Source organism: Equus quagga, chromosome 11 (assembly GCF_021613505.1).
Source record: "Equus quagga isolate Etosha38 chromosome 11, UCLA_HA_Equagga_1.0, whole genome shotgun sequence".
Classification (NCBI taxonomy): domain Eukaryota; kingdom Metazoa; phylum Chordata; class Mammalia; order Perissodactyla; family Equidae; genus Equus; species Equus quagga.
Genome location: NC_060277.1, coordinates 42,060,415 through 42,070,877, shown reverse-complemented (window position 1 = coordinate 42,070,877; position 10,463 = coordinate 42,060,415). Strand labels below are relative to the sequence as shown.

Below are 10,463 nucleotides of genomic sequence, written 5' to 3'. Positions count from 1 at the left end.
AAGACTTTTGTACATTCCATAGGGTATCTGTTCACTGTCCTCTGAATACAGTCAAGTTTTCTTTCTGCCATGTTATCATCCCTCCCTTCCTTTCTACGAGTTGAAATTATATCCATCCATTGCTCAAAATTTACCACAAACAGCATTTACTCCTCAATTCTGTGGTCTCTCCCTTCTTTGAACCACTCCCACTACAGTGTAAGCTTCTTAATGACTGAAAGGTGTCTCCCATTCATTTCTTTATCTGCTACCACCCCATCCCCCAGCCAGGCACAGGGCCTTGAAGTACATAATAAATGTTAGCTCCTTGATGTCACAGAAGTACGTCCGATCACCAGTTTTTGTATAATACCTATTTCTTTTATTCTAACATGCACATTTTTCACAATTTAGTGTTGGTGAAATCAAGATTCATCTTATAATCATTGGCATGCTATAATTTAATTAGCAGCAATTTTTCTTTCTTAGTAGTACATAAAATATGGATGCATCTTACATTTGATGGTGTCTTGGATTCAGTGAAGTTAAGTGCCATTCAAGCATCCCTGATAACAATTATGTTTACTCCTCTGTCTTCTGCAATCTAGGGTGAAACCTTCCATGTTCTCAATATTTCCTTACTTCCTGTTGTCTCCTCTCAACCTCCTTTAATCTTCCACTTTCTCAAGTACAGTCAGACTATTACACCGCAATAAGGCAGTGCTGAACACAATGGTGTCATTGTATCATGGTCCCACAGGATAAAATGCTGTTCATGATTCTTAACATGTTTGCTATAGAATTAACTCCATTTGAATACATAAGCTAGTTAAAATACATCTTAATTTTTTTTACATGAACAGGCCACCATGTTATATGAGCCTCAATTTATGAAGACAACATAGTCAGAAGCAGAGTAGTGGTGGAATTAAATAAGACAACCAAAGCAATAGGATATATTTAATGACAATGTAATTATCATTCGTTGAGCAGCGTTGTGGCCTAGGAGAGTCTCTAGAGGGTAAAGGTTTCTAAACAAGTCCAAATGCCCTGTACCACTCAATCATCCTTGTTTACGTACTTTCATTCTTCATTTGTCTGTGAGGGTGGGAAATCCAATGGTCTTGGGCCAGGCAACTCATGGAGGGGAAGCTGTGCTCATTAGCAGTGACATGGGGGACCTGCCACGACCCCTAGAAAAGAGCTGGTCTCTCATCTCCTCTTCCCACAGCCTAGGATCCAGCCAAAACATAAGACTTGCCCCACAAACCCTATACTCAGCAATCTCAAATCTTCCTGCCTCTCTTGTGACTTTGCTTAGGCTGATCCTTTCACCTTCAGCAGCGTTGTCTAACAGGACTTTCTGTGATGGTGGAAATGTTCTATAGATCTGCAGTTTCCACTAGTGTAGCCACCAGCCGCATGTGGCTATTGAGCAGCACTTGAAATGTGGCTAGTGCAATGGGGCAAAAACTGAGTTTTAAATTTTATTTAACTTTAATTAATTTAAATTAAATGGATACATGGCTAGCGGCAACCCTACTAGACATCACAGATCTAGCATGTACTTTTCTTCTTCTCCAAATCCCCAACCTTTGAGGGGCAGCTCAGAGGCTGTTTTCTCAGGAGATCCAGTCTTCCCAGTGAAAATCATTCTTTTCTTCTTCAGAATTCCCATTACACTTTGAACCATCATTGTAGTAGTTAACACTTTTTAACTTATACGTGTTTGTATCTCATGTCTTCTATCAGTCTCCTCTCTGAGAGCTGTGACTATCTCTTTGTCCTAATTTGGACCCCACTATACTTCATTCAGGGATGCTTTAAAATGTTTGTGGCATGAATCTTTAACAGTAGAATAGCAATTAACATTAGCAATAAGGAATTGACAAGGATTGCTGTGCAGTAACGGGTTAACCTTGCCAAAAGAAAGGCTTGGGCCTTGGCCTCCAGCTCCTGGGATGTAATTTCTAAACACTTGCAATGTCCTGCCTGATAGGAAGGTCTTTGTTTACTTGGGGGCCTTGGCCCATGCCAGGTGGTCTGTGCTAACAATGTGATTTATGATGGGGACCTTGAGCTAAGAGTTATCAGCTTGACCTCCAGAAAGGCTGGAGACTGGGGTCAGCCATGTGGGCAGTAGCTGTATCTACATGGCTGACCCCCAATAAAAACTCTTGTACACCTTGACGGGCTTGGGTGAGTTTCCCTGGTTGGCAATAGTCGGTGCATATTGTCACACGTCATTGGTGGGAGAAATAAGCGCCATCTGTATAACCCCTCTGGGAGAGAACAACTGAAAGTTCTGTACCTGGTCTCTCCTGGACCCCACCCTATATGCCACTTCTCTTTGTTGATTTTAACCCGTATCCTTTTGCTGCAATAAACTATAACCGTGAGTATAATGGCTTTTCTGAGTTCTGTGGGTCCTTCTAGTGAATTATTAAACCTGAGAGTGGTCTTGGGGACCTCCCAAACTTGCAGTTCCCCAAGATAATCTATGTCATATGGTTTCCTGGAGCCAGCCCTTCTGAGAGTTCAGCTCCTTGAATCCCAGCCCTGATCATACAGTCTCTGGCCAGAGATGATGAGTCTGGTCCTTAACATGGACAATGGAGTGGTAAAGCAAGTGTCTGGGACCAGGATCACACAAGGAGTGTGTACGGGGAACAGGAGAAACGGATGGGGGACTAGGGCGGGGGAAGGATCAGAGAAGCTGGGATGTGTACAGCAACTGTGTCAGCAGTCATGACGAGGGAGTCAGTGAGAGGATCAGGCAGCTACAGGCCCTCGACCTGAAACTCTGGAGGCTCTGGCAGCCATGTGTGCTCTAATCCTCAGAACTAAGGATCCCTGCCCCTGGGAGTCATGAGCCGTGGAGCAGACTCACAGGCCAGAGCTTGCTCAACCGAAGGCCTCTCTTTGGCTGTACCATTTGTCTACTCTTGACCAAAGGACCAGACACCCAGACCCTGAGCAGGAAGGTGGTAGGGGCAGCGAGGGAAAAGGCAGAACAACTTCCATCAATAAACAAGAAATCTGAGGTGGGCATTCCCTCCCTACTCCCCCAGAACAGACTTCTGATCCCAAGTGTTATGATTTAGGAAAAGGCCCCCTTCTCAAAATTGTGTCCTTTATACCTCCAGAAATTCTCCTAATTAGAGATTCACTTAACTAGCAAACACCTAACACAGGGTTGAGAGAAATGGCCATTCACAACTTACTGTAGATTCAATAAATCAGATTACCTGCCTAATCTGAGCTTAGCTGCATTAGAGGAAAGAGTCAGTAGCTCATGGGGGTAAGGGGGAAGTCATTCTAGAGTGCGGGCACTTCTGGTCAGCATAGGTAGCGTCCCCGGGCTGGGGGCAGAGCTTGGACACAAGGATTACTGAGGACACTGGTCAGCTGGGGGCGAAGGGAAAGAGCCCATAAAGGGAGGTAGCATGGCATCAGAAACAAATTCCCAGACCTATGCCTCCTTCTGCCCCAAGACCAAGTTCTGCTATCACTAATTCTCATGTCACTGTCCCTCCTCCCAGAGGTAGGCTTGTCCTGCATGGAGATTGCAGGAGACAAGCATTGAGCTGGCTTCATGAGGGTCTCATGGGAGACTGGAAATGCTTTTCTAGACAGACCTAGGAGTAAAACCATCAGCAAACAGAATGGCTCTGTGGGGTAGTGGGAGTTGAAGGAGAGAGAAGGGCAGAAGTACTTTCTGTCATATGTAGAATGACCACAGGCTTAGAGAAAATCTCTGAGAAAAGAGACTTCTATTTGTTCATTTCCACAGGACCTGGCACAGGGTGGGTTTTCAGTATTTAGTGAATGGTTGAATGGATGGATGAATGAATGACATCCCCTCATATTGCAAAATCACGCAAGTTGCCAGACTCACACAGGTCAAATCATTTCTTATTTGGGATCTGAGTTTTTTCCTTCCTAAGTAGGCACTTAATCCAGTTGTACGGGTTCACAGATGTTTTAAACCTATTTTGAATCCTAATTTCCCATCTCCTATCCAGAATGCCCCTAAGCTTGCCCTTCATTTTTCCCTTCCCCTTTGCAACTGAATCCTATTCAGAAGGGTCTTAGAACATCTGGGAGGCAGGTGAGTCTTTTTTTATAGGAAGGGGGCTCTCGTGCACCTGTTCAAACACGAGAACGGAAGTCAGTCTCAGAGAGGCATGAAGTAGAACACAGAACACAGCATGAGTGAGGAGCAAACCCATGAGGTCTGGGGAAGTGCAGCTGGAGGGGTCCTGGCTCCTCTGAGAGATGGGGCGCCGCTCATGGTGGTCCGGGAGCTGCTGCTCTGTCTAGTGAGGGGAGCGTGGTCAGCATGTCCATACGTGGACGGCTGGCCAGGCCCCAGAGATGTCTATGCCCTTTCCCAGGCATAGCCTCGGAGCCCCTAGGAAAACACTGACCAATAAATTAAGTTGAAAAATATGAAGGAGGCGGGGAATATCAACCTGGAGTATTTGTCAATGGCATGGGTGTTCTGGAAGATGCGAAGACCCATCTGGCCCTTCAGAAGCCCCTTCTTCCTGGAGGAGTTGGATTCACTGCTTAGGGCCAGGTGGACAACTATTTTGTCTTGTCTTTCCTCCTCTGTCAGGATATGGTTTCTCGGGTACCCGGCCAGGCTGTTGGCCTCAGACTCACTGTAGCTTCCATCCAGCATCATGGTTCTTGACTGAGGCATTTCACACTGTGGGCGGCAAATACAAGGGGAGGTGTCAGGCATATGTAGGCTTCTGAGACGGGCAGAAGAGGTGCCCGGACTGACAGCAAACACCTCAATTGCAGAAGCAAAAACCAAGACACAGAGAGACTACACAATTCTCCTGAGATCACACAGCTAGTGTCAGAGTCAGGACTTTAAAACCACACATTCTGACTCCAGTTGTGGGACTCCACCTGTCTGTGCATGAATCAAAAAATGGTTAAGTAGGAGAGTGTCCTTACTCTAAAGGGCTACACGTACGGGTAAAGGGGCATGGTGCCTGCAGTGTATTTTTAAATGGTTCAGCTGCACCAACAAAACTATGTTTACATGGAGAAAGAGCTCATACAAAAATGGCAAAACGTTAACAATGTTGGAGGCAGGCACAGGTATATGGATGTACATTATCCTATTTTTTTTACTGTTTCTGCAAGTATGAAAATGTTTATAAGAAATTAAAAGTTGATGCAGTCTATACAGAAACTGATGTATAATAATATACATCGGAAATTTACACAATGTTATACGCCAATATGACCTCAATAAAATAATTTTTTTAAAAAAATTGTAAGTTGGAGGGAAGGAAATGGTTCCGCTTAACTTCTCTCCACAAATGAGTCAGCAAAGAGAGGGCCTCTGGCGGCGCCTGCCAGGGAGGTGTCAGCCTAGGCGTGGGGCCTGCCTGACACAGCCCAACGGCCTGAGATGGATTCTTCTCAACCTGCAGCCTCGATGTTTCTACTCTGGCTCTCAGCCCTGCAGAGCCTCTGTTTTTCCATCTGGGAAAGTGAAATAACGACGTTTCACAACCTGCCTCCTATCGTGGATCTTGAAACACTCCAATGGGTACCATGAAGCTTTAGAATGCAGACATAAGTGAATGATTTTATGTAAAAAATCAGAATTTGTTTAAGAATTCTCATGCGTGAAGAATCTTTGGTGGTTTGGGGAGCTATTTTTTTTTAATTGGACACGATGAATTCGTTATTTCTGTGTATGGTCCCATCAGCAACGATAATTAAGGAGCACATTAATACATTGCTAGAGTAGTTAACTGATAGATTTTAGGTATAAAAGGTCATCTAGGGGCCAGCCCGGTGGCAGAGTGGTTAAGTTCCCACGCTCCGCTTCGGTGGCCCAGGGTTTCGCCAGTTCGGATCCTGGGCGCGGACATGGCACCGCTCTCAGGCCATGCTGAGGCAGCATCCCACATGCCACAACTAGAAGGATCCACAACTAAAATATACAACTAGATACTGAGGGGATTTGGGGAGAAAAAGCAGAAAAAGAAAAAGATTGGCAACAGTTGTTAGCTCAGGTGCCAATCTTTTTTTTTAAAAAAAAAGGTCATCTATTTAATTCTTTGTATTTAGGTATAATCACACTCAAACTTTGATAAAATCATAAGATATTGTTACTGAGGGCTTTTCTTTTTAAGACACAGATCTTCTTTCTTTGCTCTAAACTGAAATTCTTTCTGCTAAAATGAAGACAGGCTTTTCTCCTAAGATTTTGAGTTAGAATCAGGAAATGCCAAAAAATTATGATAAATCTCTATTTTTCCATAAATCAGCTTGTTTCTGAGAGAAATTAAGTGGCTCCTGGCATATTGCACAGGTCTGGATGGTCAGCCACGGAATTCGAGCACGTCCACGGAAGGCAGACCCCGTGGGCCCACACTCTGCTTGCCAGCTTCAACCCAAAGCAGCTTGGGTCCCCATCCGAGGCGGGGTGCACCGAGCAGGCTCCAGCCGGCTTTGCCCTTCGAGTGCTGGAGGTCAGACTTGAGCGAGCATCAGAACCACCTGGGAGCTTGTTAACAATGCGGTTTCCAGGCTGCCATCCCTGGAGATGCTGAATCAGTAGGTCTGGGCTGCAGCCCCAGAATCTTCACTTTTAACAGGCTCAGAAGGTGGCTCGAGGCCAGTGCTCTTTGGCTCTCACTTTAGGAACCTCAGCTCCACCAGGGGCCATTTTAACGGTCACGAATAGCGGTTTCTCTGTGAGGCAGCATGAGACAGATTTTGTGACTTCCCACCAAGGTCTGCCCCCTAGCAATCACAGCTTCTCAGCCTTTCAATCACACGTTTGATGTTTGACAACAGTGTAGACAAGCTCTCCCCTCCTGGGTGTCTGTTCTCACACAGACAGGGAGCTGGACTTGGGGCCCAGTGGCCTTTCCGCGTGTGATTTCCCTGGTGCTCTTGAGGCGGTGTCATAACAATGCCAGCAAAGACCGGCCTGTGCCATGGTCACAGCCTCCTGAACTGCCTGAGGACAAGCTGGGTGCAGTTAACCTTCCACGAGTCCACATTCTGACTCTGCTATGTTTTGAAGTGCTCTCTACAGGAAAATCTAACGGACTATAAATCAAAAATGTTAAATTATAATCCAAAGGCATTTGATAATGATCAATGTACAAATTACAGAAAATGTGAACGAATACTCAAATGCTGAAGTAAGAAAGGTTTGAGTAGAATTTTAAAAATAAATTCTTAATCTAGCATATTTAGAGACAATGTGGAAATATTAACACGTAAAATGTGGGCATTGAAAGACTATTTTTGAAAAGGCAACACATTCTCTTTTCCTAAAATTTAAATCTCTTTTATGCTAAGGAGCTACCAGCCACCTAGATGGCCATAAATGTGGGATTTTCATGTTCCCTGATCTCTATCCCTTTTAGGTTAACACCCATTTTGATTAGTGCAATGATCTGGTAACAAGTTGGCATTTTATTTCTTATTGTGATTAACAAGAGTTTGAATATGAATAGAACAGACTTTCACTTCCTGTGCCAAAGGCTCATGCCTGGGATTCCCCATCTGCGTTCTATCTATAGCGTAGTGCGGGATATTATAGATAGTATAGTATTTCCAATGAGTCTAAAGGCTCAAGTCACATGTGGCTGAATTTTCACTGAGCCAGAGCACTGATAAATACAGAAACTTTTTATTCTAGAACTTTCCCTTGTCTGGTCATAGGAGGTGGGGGCATTCTCCTCAGACATGTTCAGTAATAATAGTGATACTGTACATGTGTCTAGAACCCTACAGTTTCAAAACAACTTTCACATACATTATCTCATGCGACCCTCACAATAACCCTGTGGGGGAAGGTGGGGTGAGGGTTCTGTTATACCTTTTTTACAAATGAGGAAACTGAGGCCCAGCATAAGTGGCCTAAGAACCCAAGTCTTCCTGTTCCTACTCTTTGTCCAAAGACTTTCTGCTTTCTGAGATTTTTTGTGGTAGAAGCTAGAACATATTCTAAGATGGATCCTCCTGCTTTTGCATAAACATCTCCCTTTTCTATATGCAATGCCCACCCCCCCCACCCCACCCCCATTCTCATCCCACCAGTAGCACAGGCTCAGATGAGGAAAGCAACAAAACTCCTCTCACCTTCTCCTGCAGCTTCCGTTCCTTCCGCTCCTGCACCGTGGTCAGGTAGTTGACAGCCGCGTACTCCAGCACGGAGAGGAACACGAACACAAAGCTGACCCACAGGTAGATGTCCACGGCCTTGATGTAGGACACGCGGGGCATGGAGGCGTTCACGCCCGTGATGATGGTGGACATGGTCAGCACCGTGGTGATACCTGCACACATCCAGCTTTAGTTCAGCCACTGACAAGGGTACAGAGCTGCCCTACATTTCATTGCCACCATTTGACATTCTCCATCTCTTAAATCTAATGAGAAATTCCCCAGGCATCTTTCCCCGTGGTAGAGGTGTGAGGATCTGCTCCACAGGCAGCTGGGCCATTTTCCTCCTGCCCAGCTTACTGCTTGTCTCCTCTCAATTGCAGCCCTTGGGAGACTGGGTTTCTGTGAGGTGGCTGACAAGATCAGGAGTGCTTCAGACAGGGCCCGTGCAGATGTGGAATTAAAACAGTGACTAAAGGGCACCCCAGAAGGAACCTTCCCAAACCTCAAGGAAGGACCACATTCTCCCCCTCTAAACCATGTTTGTTAAGACCATGAAGACTGGGAAAGCTCCTAGAAGACTAGTATGCTAGTTTTTTCTTCCCTGTGCCTTGCTGGTCAAACCCTCACATTTCTTGGGGCCCCACCTGATTTTTCCCAATTGGTAATGATGAGTTATAAGTTCATTCTGGAATTCACAGTCTACAAAAAAACTGAAACCACAACTCCAGCGAGCGCAGCCCTCTCTCTCCGAGAAATCACAGAAAACCCGCCCTGTCTTCAAACTCTCAGACTGTCTAGAGGAGGCCAGCTAAGTTTTTGCACTTGCAGAATAAGTTGTTGGCATTTGTAGATTGGTCTTATTTATTGAAGGACCAAGCTCTAAGACTGCCCGTGGTGGAAGTCTATACCCCATATAGGCCATACCTTTCTGAAACGATTCGAGTAGAGTGGATGTAGTTTTAGCTCCTTGTGGTTTTCATAACGTAATCTAGGAAACTGAGAGCAGCATGTGAACGGTGAAGGCTGGAAGCAGGAGGAAAGTTTGCTCCTTTTGACTCTGACAGCCCATCGCTTAAGGACTCTGAATAACGATTATCCTTTTTCTTTACATAGTGACCAGTTGAAAAAAATAACCGCCCTACCACACCTATCGAATGCTTTTACCCAGTGAAACTCTGGCGGGCACTGCTCTGCGGTCAATCCAGAAGGACACCCAGGACAGCATGACCATCAGCGTGGCAGGGAAATAGGTTTGGAGCAAGAAGAAGAAGATGTGACGACGCAACGTGAAGTTAATGTACAGACGGTTGTACCAGCCTGCGGGACACAGGACAAAGCCCATGAGGTTCAGTAGGAGAGGAAAAAACCCCTGCCTGGGAGCCCATCTTTTCCTGACTTTGCTCTCATCTTTAGCAGAAAGTTAAAAGTTAATAATTAATTGACTTAATATAAAACATTTCCTCTCCAAAATCTAAGCTGTCTCTCCCGTCAATGAATATCTTGCCACTATCTAGTACATACACCCTTTCATCAGTATTATCTAACGAACAGTGCATTCATGGCATTTGGGGGAAAGGTAGAAATAAATAGAGTCTATGGTTAGTTGTTTGGTATTTGTTATTTGCAAACCACACCTGTATTTCCTGAGCGCCCGCTGCCCAGGAGTGTAAGAAGTTGGAGTGGTTCTATTTTGTTGAGGCCAAAACCACTGAGGCAGGACCTGCGGAGCTGGGCTCTTGTCCCTGTCCCCTTTACTGTGAGATTGATCAGCTCAGTCAATCTCCACATCCATCACAAGAAAAAATAGGCTGTTCACATGATTCTAAAGGTGACATCCTTTTGGTAACAGTGTATGGGGATGGATGTTAACTGGACTAATCGTGGTGATCATTTTGCAATATATACAACTATCAAATCATTATGTTGCACACCTGAAACTAATATAATGCTATGTGAATTATACCTCAATAAAAAATAATAATAGTGGGAAAAAAAATAAAGAGTCATTACCGAAAAAGCACTCCATGAAACGAAGTAATAAAGATTAATATACTTTAGATTTACCATATTAAAAATATTTAAGTAACGCTTTTAAAAGGCTTCAAATCTAAAAATAAAACAATAAAATCTGATGTCAGTTCCACTCCTGACACTCCATCCACCTTGTGGAGTCACTCTATCTGTCTTATGCAAGTCATTTATCATTTGATCATTCCTTAGGAAAAAATGAGGATGTAGACATTATCTATTTCAATATGGCAATTTGAGAATCACTAATGAATGGCTGTTTAAAAGGACTGAAATTGTAAGGTTTCAAATGATCC

The 10,463-nt window shown here is 44.5% G+C and overlaps 1 protein-coding gene across 1 annotated transcript in view; it reads right to left on the bottom strand.

The window, feature by feature from the left end:
* Window positions 1–454: 454 nt before the first annotated feature.
* GABRR2 (gamma-aminobutyric acid type A receptor subunit rho2) overlaps window positions 455–10,463 on the bottom strand; it is a 45,895-nt gene continuing 35,886 nt past the window's right edge. Inside the window, exons 7-9 of the mRNA XM_046674714.1 lie at window positions 9,304–9,456; window positions 8,113–8,309; window positions 455–4,693 (exon numbers count right to left, since the gene is read on the bottom strand). Of these exons, the coding sequence (XP_046530670.1) occupies window positions 4,394–4,693; window positions 8,113–8,309; window positions 9,304–9,456 (650 nt within the window). The 3' untranslated portion in view covers window positions 455–4,393. The remainder of the gene's footprint in view (window positions 4,694–8,112; window positions 8,310–9,303; window positions 9,457–10,463) is intronic.